This window comes from Pseudophryne corroboree, chromosome 12, assembly GCF_028390025.1.
Source record: "Pseudophryne corroboree isolate aPseCor3 chromosome 12, aPseCor3.hap2, whole genome shotgun sequence".
Taxonomy (NCBI): Eukaryota; Metazoa; Chordata; class Amphibia; order Anura; family Myobatrachidae; genus Pseudophryne; species Pseudophryne corroboree.
The window spans coordinates 77,953,623-77,974,005 of record NC_086455.1 but is presented as its reverse complement, the minus strand read 5'-3'; the positions used below and the strand labels follow the sequence as shown (position 1 = coordinate 77,974,005).

The 20,383-nt window shown below is 47.8% G+C and overlaps 1 protein-coding gene across 3 annotated transcripts in view; it reads left to right on the top strand.

Moving 5' to 3' along the window:
* RBM25 (RNA binding motif protein 25) overlaps positions 1 to 20,383 on the top strand; it is a 228,273-nt gene that overhangs the window by 114,142 nt on the left and 93,748 nt on the right. For all 3 annotated transcript variants that reach the window (XM_063947680.1, XM_063947679.1, XM_063947678.1), the window contains exon 6: positions 6,535 to 6,695. In XM_063947680.1, coding sequence (XP_063803750.1) covers positions 6,535 to 6,695 — 161 coding nt within the window. The remainder of the gene's footprint in view (positions 1 to 6,534; positions 6,696 to 20,383) is intronic.

The following is a 20,383-nucleotide window of genomic DNA, read 5'->3' as shown; positions in this document are numbered from 1 at the left end:
AGTATAGGTTCCAGGACGGCTGGAGTCAGGAAAACTGACTTGCTGTTATCCTGTATGCACCCAACAAACTGGGTGCTCTTGCTTCTAAGCAGACTATTGCTAGTTGGATGTGTAATACAATTCAGCTTGCACATTCTGTGGCAGGCCTGCCACAGCCAAAATATGTAAATGCCCATTCCACAAGGAAGGTGGGCTCATCTTCGGCGGCTGCCCGAGGGGTCTCCGCTTTACAACTTTGCCGAGCGGCTAATTAGTCAGGGGCAAACACGTTTGTAAAATCCTACAAATTTGATACCCTGGCTAAGGAGGACCTGGAGTTCTCTCATTCGGTGCTGCAGAGTCATCCGCACTCTCCCGCCCGTTTGGGAGCTTTGGTATAATCCCCATGGTCCTTTCAGGAACCCCAGCATCCACTAGGACGATAGAGAAAATAAGAATTTACTTACCGATAATTCTATTTCTCGGAGTCCGTAGTGGATGCTGGGCGCCCATCCCAAGTGCGGATTATCTGCATTACTTGTACATAGTTACAAAAATCGGGTTATTATTGTTGTGAGCCATCTTTTCAGAGGCTCCGCTGTTATCATACTGTTAACTGGGTTCAGATCACAGGTTGTACAGTGTGATTGGTGTGGCTGGTATGAGTCTTACCCGGGATTCAAAATCCTTCCTTATTCTGTACGCTCGTCCGGGCACAGTATCCTAACTGAGGCTTGGAGGAGGGTCATAGGGGGAGGAGCCAGTGCACACCACCTGATCCTAAAGCTTTGCTTTTTGTGCCCTGTCTCCTGCGGAGCCGCTATTCCCCCATGGTCCTTTCAGGAACCCCAGCATCCACTACGGACTCCGAGAAATAGAATTATCGGTAAGTAAATTCTTATTATTGGTGACATTGCAAATGGCATTAAAGGGAAAGTATGCCTTTTTGCAGATGACACAAAGGTATGCAACAGGGTAGACACACCAGGTGGGGTAAAACAAATGATTGAGGATCTAGGTAGACTAGAGGAATGGTCAAGAGTCTGGCAATTACAGTTTAATGCCAAAAAATGCAAAATCATGCACTTGGGTCTCAAAAATCCTAAAGCTAAATACAATATTAATGGCACTATACTGGAAACTACTGAGGAGGAAAGGGATCTAGGAGTCACTATTTCAGATGACTTAAAAGCAGGTAAGCAATGTAACAAGGCAATGAGGAAGGCTAGTCCGATGCTTGGCTGCATTGGGAGAGGAATCAGCAGCAGAAATAAAGAAGTAATAATGCCACTCTATAGGTCATTGGTACGGCCTCATCTAGAATACTGTATTCAGTTCTGGAGGCCATATCTTCAAAAGGATATTAATACATTAGAAACTGTACAAAGGAGGGCAACTAAAATGGTGCATGGTCTACATCACAAAACATACCCAGAAAGACTAAGAAATCTCAATATGTATAGTTTGGAGCAGAGAAGGGAAAGGGGGGACATGATAGAAACTTTCAAATATATGAAGTGTTTTAACAAAGTCCAGGAGGGAAACATTCTCCAAATGAAGAGAAGCAATAGGACACGAGGACATGCACTGAGACTGGAGGGGGGGAGGTTCAGGGGAAATTTCCGGAAAAATTATTTCACAGAAAGGGTAGTGGACAAGTGGAATAGCCTCCCATCAGAGGTGGTAGAGGCTAAGACAGTAGAGCAATTTAAACATGCATGGGATAGACATAAGGATATCCTTACAAAGAAATAAGGATCAAATAAGGTTAGTGATAAAAAATAATATAAAAAAAAAAAAGGGGCAGACTAGATGGGCCAAGTGGTTCTTATCTGCCGACAAATTCTATGTTTCTATGGACGATCTCCTGATAAAAGTGAGTTCCAGGGATCTTCTACTGCTCCATATAGATTGCACTATCCACTTTCTGTCACACCACGGGTGGATCCTCAATCTACAGAAGTCCCACCTGGAGCCATCTCAGCGGCTCCTGTTTTTGGGAATGATACTGTAGCGCAGAAAGTGTACCTCCCAGAGGACAAAGTGAGAACTCTCCAGGAAATGGTTTGCATGGTTCTCCGACCGACTCGCTTATCCATTCATATTGCATAAGATTGTTTGGAAAGATGGTAGCCTCGTGCGAGGCCATTCAGTATGGAAGGTTCCATGCCACACCCTTTCAATTGGATATCCTGAACAAGTAATCCGGTTCCCATCTTCAGATGCACCGGATGATTCAACTGTCACCCCAGGCCAGGATTTCACTCCTGTGGTGGTTGCAGTCTTCCAATCTCTGGGAAGGTCGACGCTTCTGGATTCAGGATTGGATCCTCCTCACGACAGGTGCAGGGGTGCAGTTCCAGGGCAGGAGGTCTGCCCAAGAGGCCCTACTTCCGATCAACATCTTGGAACTTCGGGCTACAATGCCCTGATTCAGGCCTCCCTTCTGCTCTGGGATCAGGCAATTCAGGTACAGTCTGACCATGTCAGAGGTAACAAGGATCCTCCTTTGGGCAGAAAAGCACGCAGTGTCGCTGTCCGCAATCTTCATTCTGGGAGTGGACAACTGGGACGCAGACTTCCTGAGTCGCCACGATCTCCACCCAGGGGAGTGGGGCCTACATCTTCAGGTGTTTCAACGGATCGACAGGTGGGGTTGCCCCCAGATCGACATGATGGCGTCTCGCCTCAACAAGAAACTTTGCTGCTATTGCTCGCGAACCAGAGACCATCAGGCGTGCGCAGTGGATGCACTGACGTCGCTTTGGCCTTACCAGCTGGTCTACGTATTTCCTTCGATTCCTTTGATCCCAAAGGTGCTCAAGAGGATCCGGCATCAAGGAGGACAAGCAATTCTGCTTGCCTCGGATTGGCCCCGGAGAGCGTGGTACACGGATATTCTGGGTATGTCCATAGGAGACCCTTGGCCTCTGCCAGTAAGAAGGGATCTTCTTCAGCAAGGTCCGTTCGTCTACCCGGACTTACAGCGGTTTCGTTTGACGGCATGGAAGTTGAACGGAACATCCTAGCTCACAAGGGACTTTCTAAAAAGGTCATTGCCACGTCAAAACACTATCATCATTTCTGGCGGAGATATGTCTCCTGGTGCGGGGAACGCACATTTCCATCTGCTGAATTCCACTTGGGTAGATTCCTTCGTTTCCTGCAGGCTGGAGTGGATAAAGGCTTATGTCTGGGATCCATTAAGTTCCAGATTTCAACACTTTCAATCTTCTTCCAAAAGAAGTTAGCTATGCTGCCTGAAGTTCAGATCTTCTTGCAAGGGGTGCTTCACGTACAACCTCCGTTTGTGCCGCCTACAGCACCTTGGGGTTTGGATGTGGTGTTACGATTTCTGCAGTCCTACTGGTTTGAACTGCTGATAATGGTGGAAGACAAGTACCTCACGTGGAAGACGGTGATGTTACTGGCCCTGGCTTCGGCTAGGTGTGTCTCGGAATTGGGGGCCTTATCGTGTAAGAGTCCTTACTTGGTCTTTTACGAGAACAGAGCAGAGCTCAGGACTAGACAGGAGTTCTTGCTGAAGGTAGTCTCCGCGTTTCATTTGAATCAACCTATTGTGATCCCGTCCAGTTCTGGCACTTCTGCCGATCCGGAGGCATTGGATGGTTGGGGAAAAGCACCTTTGTGAAGTTCTATAAGTTTGATACCCTTGCCAAAGAGGATACCTAGGCGGTGCTGCAGATGTCTCCGCACGTTCCCGTCCATTCTGGAAGCTTTGGGACATCCCCATCGTACTAATGTGTCCTTAATATCCCTTATGGATGCTAGAGAAAATAGGATTTTAAATACCTACCGGTAAATCCTTTTCTCGTTGTCCATAAGGGATATTGGGCGCCCACCTCTGTGCGGTGACTTTCTGCAGGTTCTCTGTTGTGTTACCTGTTCAGCTGTTGCTGTTTATGTTGCCAGCTGTTGCTGGCCCAGTTATATTATGGTGTGCTGGTGTGTAAATCTCACCACACTCATTGTTATGTTCCTTCTCTCAAGTATGTCATTTCTCCTTCGGGCACTGTTTTACCGATAACTGCCCCTTGGTAGAGGGCATAGAGGGGAGGAGCCAGCACACCCAGTTGAAGAAATTTAAAGTGCACTGGCTCCTTTGGACCCCGTCTATACCCATCGTACTAATGTGTCCCCAATATCCCTTATGGACTACGAGAAAAGCATTTACCAGTAGGTATTTAAAGTCCTAATTTCTGGTTAATGAATCTTATTGCTGCCTTTACCATTTAGGGGTATATGCAATTGCGGTCGAATTCCCGAAAATGTAGAAAAACGGGACATTTTCTCCAAAAAAAAAAAAAATTCGACAATGCAATTCAGTACTTTTCGTCAAAAAAACGGACTTTCCAAATTCGACTTTTTGAAATTTGACATTTCTGCAATGGTACAAATGCGGCAGTTCGACAAAAGTATATTCGATTGAAGATTGTAAATTCGACAACAGTGCTTTTAGACTAAATTCGTCATTTTCAATCCACCACACTTTGCTGGCGGAATCTAATACATTTTTAAAAACATGGTTTTTTTTTTGTGTTTTTTTTATTGGTAATAATCCCTTCTATTTATATTAGAAGGGATTAGGTACTTGGTTTGTCTATTTTGGAGGCACAAGTATTTATATATTTAAAATAAATAAATATATATATATATTTATTTTAATGGAATGGTAAAAATCAGGAAAAAAAATGCGTGGGGTCCCCCCTCCTAAGCATAACCAGCCTCGGGCTCTTCGAGCCGGTCCTGGTTCTAAAAATCCGGGGGGAAAAACTGACAGGGGATCCCCCGTATTTTTAAAACCAGCACCGGGCTCTGCGCCTGGTGCATAAAATACGGGGGACAAAAAGCGTAGGGGTCCCCCGTATTTTTTACACCAGCACCGGGCTCCACTAGCTGGACAGATAATGCCACAGCCGGGGGTCACTTTTATACAGCGCTCTGCGGCCGTGGCATTAAATACCCAACTAGTCACCCCTGGCCGGGGTACCCTGGAGGAGTGGGGACCCCTTCAATCAAGGGGTCCCCCCCAGCCACCCAAGGGCCAGGGTTGATGCCTGAGGCTGTCCCTCCCCATCCAAGGGCTGCGGATGGGGGGCTGATAGCCTTTTGAAAAATTAAAGAATATTGTTTTTTCCAGTAGCACTACAAGTCCCAGCAAGCCTCCCCCGCAAGCTGGTACTTGGAGTATGTGGATTATAATAAAAGACCAGGACACTGGATCAGGTGAGTATAATTTTATTCACAGGTACACCGTGGATTCTACTTGGACAAGTGGACAGAGGTCGGCGTGTGAACATAGGTAAGTATGTGTGTCGACACGTGTAAAATAAAGTTTTACTCTCACGGTGTGCGTGTCCTGTTTTTATTTGTTTTTGTTTTTACAGTAGAACTACAGGTACCAGCGGGCCCGTTTTTCTCTCGCATGCTGGTACTTGTGGTTCTCCAAGTACCAGCTTGCGGGGGATGCTTGCTGGGACTTGTAGTACTACTGGAAAAAACAATATTCTTTCATTTTTCAAAAGGCTATCAGCCCCCCCATCCGCAGCCCTTGGATGTGGGGGACAGCCTCGGGCTTTACCCCTGGCCCTTGGGTGGCTGGAGGGGGGGGGGACCCCTTGATTGAAGGGGTCCCCACTCCTCCAGAGTACCCTGACCAGGGGTGACTAGCTGCGTATTTAATGCCACGGCCGCAGGGCGCTGTATAAAAGTGACCCCCGGCTGTGGCATTATCTACCCAGCTAGTGGAGCCCGATGCTGGTGTAAAAAATACGGGGGACCCCTACTCTTTTTGTCCTTCGTATTTTTTGCACCAGGCGCAGAGCCCGGTGCTGGTTTTAAAAATACGGGGGATCCCCTGTCATTTCCCCCCCCCGGATTTTTAGAACCAGGACCGGCTCGAAGAGCCCGAGGCTGGTTATGCTTAGGAGGGGGGACCCCACGCAATTTTTTTTCGAGGTTTTCCCCCTTTTTTTTTTTACATTTTTTTAAATCGAATCAAAATCCGTTAAATCGGCCGTTTTTCGACAGCGGGACTGTCGAATCCGTTGTTTATTGAATATGTTGAATTCCGGCACCCACCTGCCGGAATTCGACGGTCGAATTGTGTTGAATTAAAAAAAGGGCGAAAAATTGCAGCGATTCGCCGGCAATTGCATATACCCCTTAGTGTTTGTGGCAATAAACCAAGCCAGCACATTGGTATACGCATAATCAGGAATAGCTTCTAATCTTGGTTTCTTTTAAGATGTAGATGTTTCATTGTAAAGGAAGAATTAAATACTTTTGGAGGTGACGGGTATTTAATTAGTAGTTCTGAGTTATAGGAACCAGTGTGTTTTCAATGAGTTTGCTAAATTTAAAGTCCCAACTTCTTATAAGGTACAGTAAGCTCAGCCTTGTAACTAATTGCTCATTTGAATTTGGCAGCAAACTTGCTGAAAACACGCTGGTTCTTTATACTCTGATCTTAATACACAACCCTCTCAATGTTGTTAGAATAGAGAGTTATTGCTCTGTTTTCCTCTTCTGCAGCGTTTGGCTTTTGTGAGTATAAGGAGCCGGATTCCACTCTGCGAGCACTACGGTTACTCCATGATCTACCAATTGCTGAAAAGAAGCTGCTAGTCAAAGTTGATGCGAAGACTAAAGCCCAGCTGGATGATTGGAAGGCAAACAGAAGGTCTTTGAATGGGGTGGGTATTAAGCCTCTGTCATTGTTCCAAACTCAATTCCTGTGCCTGCTTTTTGTTTTTTTGTAACCACTTTGTCAGGTGACAATGCAACAGCTTCACATGTATAATTTGAGATCTGTAGAAGTGTATTGGTAAAATAACAGTAGCGCTTAACTAAAGCTTAAACCGTGTATGTATAACTGAAGTGGACCTTGTCAAATTTATTTTACTTTCTCTTTCATTCTTGGAGGACACTGGAAAACTGGGGTATAAGCAGTGGTGCGAGGAGCTTGGCACTTTTAAGAACAAAATATAGTACATGGCTCCTCGTCCTCGACTTCAGCTGCTTCACTAACTTAAGTGTCTGATGGGGATGGCTGAAACAGCGAGCTTGATTTTGTATTTTTTTTTACTCCACTATACAAGCATCCTCGGCTATGAGGGTCTATATATGACGGATTCAAGGATTTCTCTTTCATCCATCTAGGGGATGCTGAACACTTACTGATGGGTTAGAGTGTGTGGGAAGGGAGTTTGGTACAGAACCTATAGAAAACGAACTCCTCCCCCCTCTAACCCCTCCCATCTCCAGCCTGTTCAAGAATCACCTCGGTTTTAGTTTTGTGCCCGAGGAGTACAGGCACAGGTTTTTTGTCTATAGATTTTAGTTAGGTTTCTTTTGATTTCAGTTTTGTTACATATTTAGTCCCTGTGTACAGGTGACAAATATGGTAGGAGTGGGGTTAGCTAGATAAGAATTTTTGCCACTCTACACGGCCTCTGAGAAGCCACCATACTAAGGTCACTGGGGCTTACTTCTTCCGGGCAGTGATCCGAGGAGGCATTTCTCAGGTAGGACAGCCACAACCTGCCTGGGCAGTGTTGGGCTGTTGCTTCCACTGATATTATGAATGCTGTGTTCCCCTTTTCTCTCTGCGGGTGTGTGTATTATGGCACTGTGATATGTAGGCATTGTGTTAGCTGAGGGGCGCTAGTGACTATTCCCACTGCTGTGCGCTTGTATGATAGGAGGCAGTGGGCTTTTGTTAGGGCAGACGGAGCGGTTAATTCCCGCTGCTCGTTTCCCTAGAGCCGCGTCCACAGTACAGTGCGAGGAGGTCCTTCTACTGAAGGGACTGTATGGGCTAGCCGTGGCGGGTTGCAGAAGGGGAGTTAACAACTTCCCACCTCTCTCTTCCCGCTTAGCCACGTATTGCCGCCCGCCCACCTCATTGGGGGAGGGATCGAGCCGCAGACGTAATCTTCACGCTGGCTAGACAGACACAGCGGGGGGGATGCTGCACAGCACACACTCTGAAATACAGGGAGTTCGGCCTCTCACCCTGCTTAGTACAGGCGGGGATCAGCTAACAGCAAGTATTGGAGTAGCCCTGTGTTATTGTGCAGTTATTCTTACTGTTTTCTTTAACTGTGATGCAGTGTTACACTTATTTAATCTGGACTCACTGTTTTTCTGTTACTCACTCTGTGATTAGTACAGACGGGTTGCATCACTTCAAGAGACACTGTTAGAGGGTAATTCTATTTAGACTTTACTCTCTCTAGTGCTATTTTCTTTTCTTATTGTTTACTTCTTGTTTACTTAATAGGCCACTGGTAGGATTTATACAGACTATGACCAGTAAACCGGACGGATCTACTAAGGGGAAAGCAGGCTCAGTTTATTTTGCCTGTTCACAGTGCGGCTCCAAACTTTCAAAGGGTAGAACAATTCCTCAGTGTGTCAGGAACATGGCTGATGCTATTGCTGACTTGCGGCAGTCCCAATCGGGTACTGATTCAGGACAGTCTGCTCAGGAGCCACTGTGGGCAAGAAATATGGGCAAATGTCTTTCTGATTTAGCACAGTCTGTGAACAAGATAGTAACCAAAGACAGAAATGCACCCACACCAATTCGCGCTATATGTGAGGCAGCAAGAAACAGAGGTGTTTATCCTAACCCAAAACAATATAAATATAGAAAAAATGGGGTAACCCCTTCTCTGCGCCTCCTAATAAAATTAACACCATATGTTTCTACTTAACTTATGGATGGGTGGAGCTCTCTCAATCTGCTAACTTCTAATTAATTAATGAGAGATGTGGTGTCCAGATAGATTAACATGTAAAAATAGAAAAGAGCAATCTAGTGTAGCATAATTTACAAGCGATATCAGTCATATAACTTTATCAACCTGTGATTCACTCATAACAGATAAGCATGCATTTCTTAAACAGGTTTTTTAATAATAAAAATTCGTCATAAAATATCCAGGCAAGGAAATGATGAATAATCCACAGATGTTACATCCATACGAACATTTCTGAGGGTGGCTTCCTACCAGATTTACGGAGTATAAGGTGCACATAAATTAAACCAATAGATGTTCCAAAAAATCCCCAGGGAAGATTTCAGGCTGATGAGAGGGACAGAACGGCGACCTGACCAGACGAGGAGAAGACGGGTGATCCATTCTTGGAGCTGAAATCTACCCCGGGGATTTTTTGGAACATCTATTGGTTTCATTTATGTGCACCTTATACTCCGTTAATCTGGTAAGTAAGAAGAAGTTAGCAGAGCTCCACCCATCCATAAGTTAAGTAGAGACATAAGGTATTAATTTTATTAGGAGGCGCAGAGAAGGGGTTACCCCATTTTTTCTATATTTGAACAAGATAGTGACTGCTTCGGGTTCCACTACTACTAAGCGACACCAGCCACTGCCCGCTATCACTTTCCCAGGGGAGGTAGTTAAATTCTGTAGTTCCCCCTCTGGAGGAAGGTGAAGTAGATCCTGAATGGGAGGATACCTCCACTTGGGGGAGTTGTCTTCAAGCTCAGGTGTCAGATTATTGATAGAAGCCATATGTCAGACCTTTAATCTTCAAAAGACAAGTGGCTGTTACTGCTGCGGGGTACACTGGGCTCCACAGGGAATGACATTGGGGTGTAGAGTAGGATCTTGATCCGAGGCACCAACAGGCTCAAAGCTTTGACCTTCTTCCCAGAATGCATAGCGCCACCTCCTCTGTAACTCCACCTGAGGACCACTTCCGATGCCTGGGTACGTGAAGTCGTCACTCGAGGGTATGCCCTATCCTTCAAGAATTGTCCCCCTCATCAATTTTTGCCTGACAGACGTCCCTTCGGATCAGGTGAAGGCAAAAACTCTTCATTCGGTGGTACAGTCCCTCCTGGACACAGGAGTGGTAGTACAGGTGCCTCTGGCCCAGAGAGGCAAGGGGTACTATTCACCGCTGTTCCTAGTCTTGAAACCGAATGGGTCCTCCCGGCCCATTCTCAACCTCAAGTCCTTGAACAAATTTGTGAGGGTCTCCAAGTTTCGTATGGAAACTCTTCGCTCTATTGTTCTGGCCTTGGAACCTGGGGATTATATGGTCTCCCTGGACTTACAGGATGCTTGCCTGCATATTCACATTGCAGTGTCGCATCAGCAGAACCTGAGGTTTGCGGTTGGCTACCTCCATTACCATTTTGAGCGTTACCTTTTGGTTTGACCACGGCTCTGCGAGTCTTCACCAAGGTCATGGCGGTAATGATGGCTGTACTCCGTCATCAAGGGGTCAGGATCCTACTCTACCTGGATGACTTGTTGATCCTGGCAAATTCCCCAGAAATTCTCCTATGCCATCTGGATCTGACTATCCAGTTTCTGCAAGCCCACGGGTGGCTCATCAACTGAAAGAAGTCTTCCCTGGTCCCTGCTCAGAGCATGGTGCACCTGGGGGCGTTGTTGGACACTTGTCTCAGGAGAAAGTCCTGAAGCTTCAGGACAGGATTCAATGCTTCCTATCTCGTCCGCAAGTGTCGATACTTTCGGCAATGCAAGTGCTAGGTCTCATGGTGTCTGCTTTCGACATGGTGGAGTATGCTCAATTCCATTCCAGCCCTCTGCAGAAGCTGATTCTTGCCAAGTGGGACGGCCTGCCTCACCCGATCAGGTCTCAAATTATCTTGTCTCCGGAGGTCCGTCTGTCACTGAGCTGGTGGTTTCAGGATCAACGATTGATCAGGGGTTGTCCCTTCTGGATCTCTAACTGGGTCCTTCTGACGGCGGATGCCAGTCTGAGAGGTTGGGGCGCGGTGTTGGATCAACACTCTTCAGGGTCGGTGGACCAAGAAGGAGTCTCTCCTCCCAATAAACATTCTGGAATTGCGGGCAGTGTTCAACTCATTGAACTTGGCCCAGCATTTAATACAGAACAGACCTGTTCAAGTAAAGTCGGACAACGCCACCACGGTGGCGTACATCAGTCATCAAGGCGGCACTCGAAGCCGCATGGCATTGAGGGAAGTGTCACGGATTCTTCAGTGGGCGGAACTCCATCTGCCAGCCATATCGGCAGTGTTCATTCCGGAGGTCCTAAAATGGGAAGCAGACTTTCTCAGTCGTCAGGATGTACACGCCGGAGAGTGGAGCCTCCATCCAGACGTGTTTCAACTCCTCGTGGACAAGTGGGGCCTTCCAGATGTAGACCTGATGGCATCTCGACACAATCACAAGGTTCCGGTCTTCGGAGCAGGGACAAGGGATGCTCAAACAGCATTCGTGGACGCACTGGCAATTCCATGGAACTTTCGGCTGCCACACGTGTTCCTTCCGATGGTCACTCCAGCCCAGAGTAATAAGGACGTTCAAGCAAGAAAAAGGAATATTACTTCTGATCGCTCCCGCGTGGCCCAGACCTTCATGGTCTCTCGATACAGCTTCTACTTCCGCTGCGCCCAGATCTCCTCCTTCAGGCCCCCTGTGTATATCAGGATTTAGCATGATTGGTTTTGATGGCGTGGCTCTTGAAGCTTCTGTCTTAAGTGCCAAAGGATTTTCTGAGGCGGTCATTCAAACCATGTTGAAGGTTCGGATACCGGCTTCTGCTCAGATTTATCATAGGGTCTGGAATTATAACTTTGCTTGGTGCGCATCTAACAATTATGACGCTTACAAGTTTAGTACGGCCAAACTTTTGGCCTTTCTACAATAGGGCCTGGATTTGGGCCTTCGTCTGGCCTCCATCAAGGTTCATATTTCTGCCTTGTCGTTTTGGTTCCAGAGAGAAATTGCGACTTTACCTGATGTGCATACGTTCACTCAGGGTGTGTTGCGGATTCAACCTCCTTATGTCCCGCCAGTGGCTCCTTGGGAACCTGTCGGTGGTTCTGGAGGCGTTGAGCCTCTTGAATCTACAGACCTTAAGTGGCTTGCTCTTAAGGTATTGTTTCTGCTGGCTATTGCCTCCTGCAAGACGGGTGTCGGATTTGGGTGCCTTGTCTTGTAGGTCACCTTATCTGATTTTTCACCGTGAATCGACGGTTCTTAGAACACATCCCAGGTATTTACCGAAGGTGGTGTCTTCTTTCCACCTCAATCAGGAGATCGTGGTTCCGGCCTTTGCCTCTCCTGACTTGTCTTCCAAAGAGGTTTTTGGATGTGGTACGGGCTCTCCGGATCTACGTGAAGAGTACTGCCTCCATCAGGAAGTCTGATTCTCTCTTTGTTCTGTTTGGTTTTCACAAACGTGGTTGGCCTGCTCACAAGCAGACCCTGGCCAGATGGATTAGAATGGTGATTGTACAGGCTGGCCTTCCAGCTCCTGCTACCATAAAGGCCCATTCTACTCGGTCGGTTGGACTTTCTTGGGCGGCCCGCCGTGGTGCGACCCTTGGACAATTGTACAAGGCGGCTACGTGGTCCTCAGTGAACACGTTCATAAGGTTCTATGCCTTCGATACTTCCGCCTCCCAAGATGCTTCCTTTGGACGCCGGGTTCTTGTGCCCGCTACAGTGCGTCCCCTCCCATAAGGAACTGCTTTAAGACATCCCCAATGTCATTCCCTGTGCAGCCCAGTGTACCCCGCAGCAGAAAATGAGATGTATGGTAAGAGCTTACCGTTGTTAAATCTCTTTCTGCAAGGTACACTGGGCTCCACAGGGCGCCCACCCTGACGCACTTACCTTCTTTGGGTTGGTATGGCATTAGCCGCTGACACTTTCTCCTGTCGTGAGAATGTGGTGTATGTGGCTACTAACAGTAGGCGTCTCTTTTGCCTGCTACTGCATTGGACTGGTTAACAAAAACGGAGCTCCTGTGCACGGAGGCGGTGTTATAGAGGAGGCGGTGCTATGCATTCTGGGAAGAAGGTCAAAACTTTGAGCCTGTTGGTGCCTCGAATCAAGATCTTACTCTACACCCCAATGTCATTGCCTGTGGAGCCCAGTGTACCTCGCAGAAAGAGATTTAACAACGGTAAGTTCTTACCATAATTCTCGGTTTTTCCCTTCCTAGGTGCATTTTGCGGATATTAAAATAAAATAAAAAAAGCCTTCGCTTAAGCCGGATTCACGGTTTCAAGCTCCTAAGAAATTGAGATTTCTGTACCCATTTGCGGAGGAATTCACAAAATTCTGGGAATCAGCACTGAAGGTTGATGTTCCTATTACTCATCTGTCAAAGGCTACAGTTATCCCTTCAGTACAGTCAGTGACATTAAAGGATCCCACGGGTAGGAAGATAGAGACGATTCCTAAATCCAGGTGCGCCTCTACGTCCAATCCCAGCAGGCTCTTGGGTCCTTAAGGCTGTGGATGACTGGCTAGCACAGGTTGTATCTTGAATGCAATCTGACGATCCATCAGAGGCTATTCAATTAGTGGAACAAATTTTTAAAACTCACATATGTAGGTTAAGCCTTGTTGGACTCTGCCTCGCTCCAATCGCATGTATCTGCTTTAGCTGTGTAACAGCAAGGTGTTCACTCTGACTTCGGGGTTTGGAACGCTCACTCCATTTCCAAAGAGGCTTTAACAGCCGTACCCTTTGAAGGGGAATTTCTCTCTTTCTCGTAACTTACAAAGGGATTTTTTTTTTTTTTTTTAAATCTCCAATACCACTGGGGGCAAGAGCCCGTTTCTTCCAGTTGCTCCTCAAAGCCGAAACCAGCTTAAGTTTTGGTCCTTTCGTACGCAAGGCATGGGAAGTTTCCATTCCTTTCAAGTCTTTATCAAGATTTCCACGTAGATGGGCGTTTCCAGGTAGGGGAACACAGGCAACTCGTCGGCCAGCTGGCAAGTCTACCTCCAAGCCTACCACATAGCGCTTTGAGGTCTCTGGAGGGATCCTTGGTGGTTGGGGCTCGGTTACTACAGTGCAAGGAAGTGTGGCTCCTGTCGAAACCAGACCGGTGGTTGACGGGGGTCGTATCCCGATGATATGTTTGGACCTCGAGGAACCAGTCCCACACTACTTTTTCGTCACTCTTCTCCCATGCGATACCTCCAGGCGGCAAGCACTGATTCAGGCAACGTCCACGCTTTTACATAACGGAGTAATTCTTCCGGTTCCCAAAAAACAGGGTATGGGCTTTTACTCGAGTCTTTTTCTCGTAAACAAACCGGATGGTTCGTTTCGGTCCATTTAATCTGAAATGCCTAAATTCACAGCTCTCTGTACAGAAATAAAAAATCCAACAATTGCAGATCACAACAGACACCCTACAGTCATTCGGGTGGATAGTGAATATCCCAAAATCTTTGCTGCTTTCCTCTCAGAAGATGGTATTTCTAAGTGTCTTGTTCGACACCCGGAGCCAGAAAGTTTATCTGCCTCAGGACAAAGTTCAGGATCTACAATCCAGAATCCGATCCCTGTTACGGTTGCCAATAGTCTCAGTTCTCAGATGTATGCAAGTGTTGGGCAAGATAGTGGCAACCTTTGCGGCAGTGCCATAGGCCAGATTCTATGCTTGTCCCCTTCAAGCTCAGATTCTCAGCTGTTGAACTTGAACAGGACCACATCTGGACTTGCAATTCTTCCGTTTGTCGGTTGAGTCTCATCAGTCTCTCCATTGGTGGCTTCACAGTCCCAATCTGATCAAGGGGGCGCCGTTTACTATTTGGTCTTGGATGACTGTCACCGCAGGACGCCAGCCTCACGGGTTGTGGGGGGGCGGGGTTTTAATTTCTGCACTTCCAGGTCCTGTGGAACAGCCAGGAATCGACATTGCCAATCAGCCTCTTGGAATTGAGAGCAATCCGGTATAATCCAGCGTCTGGGGTGATCCGGTACGCATTCAATCAGAAAACGCCACGGTGGTGGCTTACATAAACAGACAAGGCGGGCCTCGAAGCTGGAAAGCCATGAAGTTAGTCTTCCATATTCTCCAGTGGGCGGAAGATTGGGTTCCGACCATCTCTGCAGTTCACATTCCGGGAGTGGAAAACTGGGAAGCAGATTTCTTAAGCAGTCAAAAGGTCCATCAAGGGGAATGGGAGCTACTTCAAGAGGTCTTTCTTACTCTGGTGTGTCTGTGGAGTACTCCCGACATCGACCTCATGGCGTCTTGTCTCAACAGAAAACTCCCTCGGTACGGATCACAAACTCAGGATCCTCAGACAGCGCTGATCAATACCTTGACAGCTCCATGGCGGTTTCAACTGGGATATGTGTTCCCGCCAATTCCTCTAATCCCACGCCTACTTCGGCAGACCACCTCTCCGGATGCGCTGGTCATTTTCGTAACTCCGGACTGCCTCGTCGCCAGTGCTACACTTTTCTGCCAGCATGGTGACCGAGGAACCATTGTCTACTACTGCAACCAGATCTTCTTCTACAAGGACCTTGTCGCCACCATGATTTAAATCGTCTGGCCTTGACGGCATGGTTTTTGAATCCAGCATTCTAAGAGCTAAAGGTTTATCTCGGCTGGTGGTGAAAACTATGCTCCAAGCTAGGAAGCCAGTCACCTCTCGAATTTTTCACAGGTTGTGGTGTATCTACATTGCTTGGTGTGAGAAATGTGGGTTGTCGCCAAACCTCTTTCGCTTACCATGTCTTTTCTGCAGGATGGTCTGAGTAAAGGACTTTGTGTTTCTTCCCTTAACGGGCAAGTTTCGGCCTGGTTGGTGCTTTTAAAAAAAAAAAAAATATTGGCTCTCATTCCGGAGGTTTAGGGTGTGATCAGGATTCAACCTCCGTTTGTTCCTCCATTTCCCCCTTAGTATTTAAATATAGTTCTTAAGGCTCTTCAGAAGGCTCCATTTGAACCACTGGAATCTGTAGAATTGCGGTTCCTTACTCTTAAGGTGGTTTTTCTTTTGGCCTTTGCTTCGGCCAGACGTGTTTCAGAGTTAGCAGCGCTTTCTTGCAGGCCGTCTTTGTTGGTTTTTCATAATGATCGAGTGGTCTTGCGTACGAAGCCTTCCTTCTTACCAAAGGTTGAGTCGATTTTCCACCTGCATCAGGACATTGTTCTTCCGGCGTTTGTTCCGAATTCTTCCGGATAGTCATTTGGCATTAGTGGACGTTCTTAGGGCCTTAAGCATTTATTTGTCTCGTACAGAGTCTAATTGCGGTACAGATACTTTATTGATTTTAATTGACACATCCAAGCGTGGCTGGCCGGCCTCTAAGAACACGGTGGCTCGTTGGGTGACCTCTGCTATCCTCTACTGTTCTCGTCCCTGACCCCCTGTGGGCTCAGTCGACTAGGGCAGTTAGAGCCTCCCGGGCTGTTCGTGGAGGTGCATCTGTCGAGTAGCTGTGTAGAGCGGTGACCTGGTCATCCGTGCATACTTTCACAAAGTTCTACCGTTTTCATACTTTTGGATTGGAGACTGCATCTGTTGGGCGTCAAATTTTACAGACGGCTTTGCGTCTGGTTCTCCCCCCTCTAATTGGCTTGCTTTTGGAAATCCCATCAGTAAGTGTGCAGCGTCCCCCAGATGGATGAAAGAGAAATAGGGATTTTTGTTTACTTACCGTAAAATCTTTCTCTGATTCCATCTGGGGGACGCTGTGATCCCTCCATATTTGTGTCCGGTTTATTGGTTATGTTCTGTCTCCTTCGGCTTTGCTAAACGTTAACTGAGGTGATTCTTGAACAGGCTGTAGATGGGAGGGGTTAGAGGGGGGAGGAGGAGTTAGTATTCTTTAGGTTCTGTGCCAAACTCCCTTCCCACACACTCTAACCCATCAGTAAGTGTGCAGTGTCCCCCAGATGGAATCAGAGAAAGATTTACTGGTAAGTAAACAAAAATCCCTATTTCTGAACTCCACTAACCATCATTGATGGGAGGTGGACTTAATTTAAAAGACATGGTTGGAGGGGCGTGGCCTTGATCTGGCTCTGTGTGGACGTGCACTATTAGAGCTCCTGTTGCCAGAGGCCTGTTTTATATTAAATAATTGCCCCCTGCGGCTTATCTTACCCTGCGCTGTCCCACCCGTGGCCCTGCTTGGCGTGTGGGTCCCGGGGAGGTGCCCTGTGACTGTTTCCGACCGAGGCCTACCATCCGTGCTGAGACCAGGGCCTTGAGTTAGGCGCCTCCCCGGCCGTGAGCTCCAAGAAAGTGCTGGAGCCGGACCGGGATCTGCGGCGACTCCCTCCTGCCCCTGACGAGGTTCCCCAGCTGTCTCTCATCTGCTCTGAAGCTCCGGGACCGGCGGTGAGACCGGGGCTCCCTCGTCTGCCCTCCTGAGCCGCGGCTACCGCGTGTCTCCGTCTGCCCCTCTCCTCCCGGCGGTTATCTTTTTCACCCGATCTCCTCTTCGGCTGCTCCGGCGGGCGCCCGCCACGCTCATATCTACCCTGGATCGCCTAGACGCCCTCCCGTGGTGTGGTGGAGGGGCCTGCTGCCTTCCTGGATGCTCTGGCCGACCGCGGCCTACTCGAGAACCGGGAGCCGCGGCCTAGATTTGTGCCTCCTCCCAGCCGGAAGTGCCCTATTGGAGTGGAATCCCGGAGCTGGCCTTTCTCCGGCCTGCCTGCACTCCTGGGTGGCCAACATCATCTACTGGCCCCTCTCTTGCCTGCTGACCCCTGCACTCTGCTACTGGGGAGTCCCTGTAGGGAAGCCTTTCCTTATTGGTGCAGCCTTGTCTCCTATCACCTTGGGTGCAGTGCTGCTGGATCCTGGCTGTGTGTCTGACCTCTCACCCCTCTCTCCCGGCTGGGAGCCTACCGACTGGGTGCTGCAGGCTGTAGATGATCCTCTGCCTGGCCCTGTGTGACACCGACCTTCTGATGTAGTTCAGACCGCTTATCTGCCACCACCCTTGTTCTTTATGCTTACCTAACTCTCCGTCATATATTCTACGAGATCCTGAGCTTCTTTATCATCGTCATCCCGCCTACGGAATCTCATTCCATTAGAATGTCTCCGAAAAAGGTTAAAGGGGTGCTGCCTCCCAGAGTATCTTTTCCACCTCAGAAAGCGGCCCCTACCGCCTCTTCTATACGGAAGTCCCCGAGTGCCGCTTCTGCACAGGATACCCCTTGCAGCCCTGCCTCTATGCCGGGGTTTGATCCTGACTCTGATGCCCCTCTCACGGTCAAAGCTCTGTACCAGGCCCTTTCAGCGTTCAAGTCTGAATTGACTCAAGATCTCACGGCCGCTGTTCGGGAGGTTAAGACGGAGCTGCACGCTATAGGAGAACGTACGGACCATTTAGAACGGAAAGTAGAAGAACTGGTCTCGTCCCATAATGACCTTATAGCGGCCCACGATCAGCAGCAAAATGACCTTGAGGCGTTTAAACTCAAGATGGCAGATATAGAGGACAGATCCCCGCGCAATAATATAAAGATCCGAGGCATTCCAGACTCAGTGCGGAATTCCGAGTTGGAAGATTACGCTACCGCGTTGTTCCGGAAACTTCTGCCTGGAGCCGACCCCAGAGAGCTGCTTATAGACAGGATTCATAGACTTCCTAAACGACCCTCTGTTGCTCCCTCACTCCCGAGAGATACGCTCATGAGAGTGCATTTTTTCACAACTAAAGAACGCATCCTGAAAGCGGCTAGGGAGGCGGGTGACTCCGAATCGGATGTGCTTGACGGATTACAACTTTTTCCGGATTTCTCTGCCCTGACTTTGGCCAAACAACGATCATTCCTTCCTATAACTTTGGCACTTCGCGATCAAGACATCACTTATAGATGGGGTTTTCCGGTGAAGCTCGTCATCTCGTATGAAAACAAGTTCTACACAGTGACTTCATTGGAGGCTGGAGTCAAATTGCTGGCGGAGTGGGATATCTTTGTCTCGCTGCCTCCTGGATCCAAGAAGCAGCCAACTCTTCAATCGGAATGGTCCACCGCCTGATGTCGACTCCTTCAGCTTTGGCTTTCACTTTGAACTTTGTCCTGTACCGCTGTCATAGAAGGGACTCAGTCATTATCCATGTTGAGGTCACGTGAGTTGTCCTGCTCGTAGTTGTGTTAATGGAGTCCCATCTCCTTGTTTATATCTTAGACTATATGTATCTGTTTCTTGTTCCAATTTGTACTGTTGGTAGGCATATTTGCTCCTGCTTTTCTTTTTTTTCCCTGTTCAGGGTCATGGGTGGTGGCGCTAGGCCACATGTTCCCCCCTGGTAATACACTACTGCATTTTTTTGTTTTCGTTGCAGTAGTTATGCCGACCCAATGTACTGGGTCGTTTTGGTTTGTTCCTTCCCTTTCCCCTCCCTTTGTCCTCCCCCCCTATATTATGATGTCGGTAATCGTTGTTTGAGACAAGTTTATCTGTGTATGTGTCAAGGTCATTCACTGCCCACAACATCCATTAGTTTGCCCCGATGGTTCAGGTTCTCTCCATGAATGTCAAGGGGCTGAATTCCACTAATTTGGGTTATTTTGCTAGGTATAAAGCGGATATTGTCACGTTGCAGGAGACACACTTTTCATCTATTTTTAAAGATCGCAGATTCCCTTTGGAGTATTTTGTTAATGGCCCCTTTAAGAGGAACGGTGTGGCCACATTGTTTAGGAATTCCATCTCCTTTACTTTGCATTCTCAGATAGCCGATAAAAATGGCCGGTATCTCATATTGAGCGGCCTTTTAAACGATAGGCCGGTTACTCTGGTCTCCGCATATGCCCCGAATTCAAACCAAGTTGCTTTTATCCGTAAATTATGTGTGGCCATTCAGAAGATTCGTAAGGGCTCCCTTCTTCTCACGGGGGATTTTAATTTAGTCCTTGACCCTAAATTGGACAGGTCTCCCAGGCCCTCTCCCTCCTCTTCAGCCCCCTCCTCAGCCTTTCGTAATCTCTTAGCTGAATTTGACCTCTATGATATTTGGCGAGTGCAAAATCCCACTGGTCGGGAGTACACTTAATATTCCCCCGTCCACAACTCTTACTCCCGTATTGATTTTATGTTTTCGGATAAATGGACCCTCTCCTCACTTGTTGTCTAATCCTGTCTCGAAAAAAATCATAGTTGACAGTATCTCGTCCTATATGGAATTTAATACCCCCTCGGACACGTCCACCCTGAACTTTTGGTGCGCACTTAAGGCCGTTATTAGGGGGGCAGCGATTCAGGCAGGAGCGCAGCTTAAAAAACTTAACGCCAGGCCGATTTGGAGCTTAAGTTGAAGGACTTAGAGGACAAAAATCAATCTAGGCCTACGAAAGCTCTACAGAAGGAGCTAGCCGACACTAGGTCCCAACTCCAGAAATTACTTATGGCGCTCACCCAGGCCTCACTAAATAGGATGCGTCAGAAATTTTATCTAGCGGGGAACAGGCCGGGGGAAAATGCTTGCCCGTAAGCTCAGAGCGCAGCACGCTCGAAATAGAATCAGGCTTATTGTGTCCCCCGCAGGCGCCAAAATTTCTAACCCGAGGGACATATCGAATCAATTTGCCAACTTCTACTCCCAACTTTATAACCTCTCGACT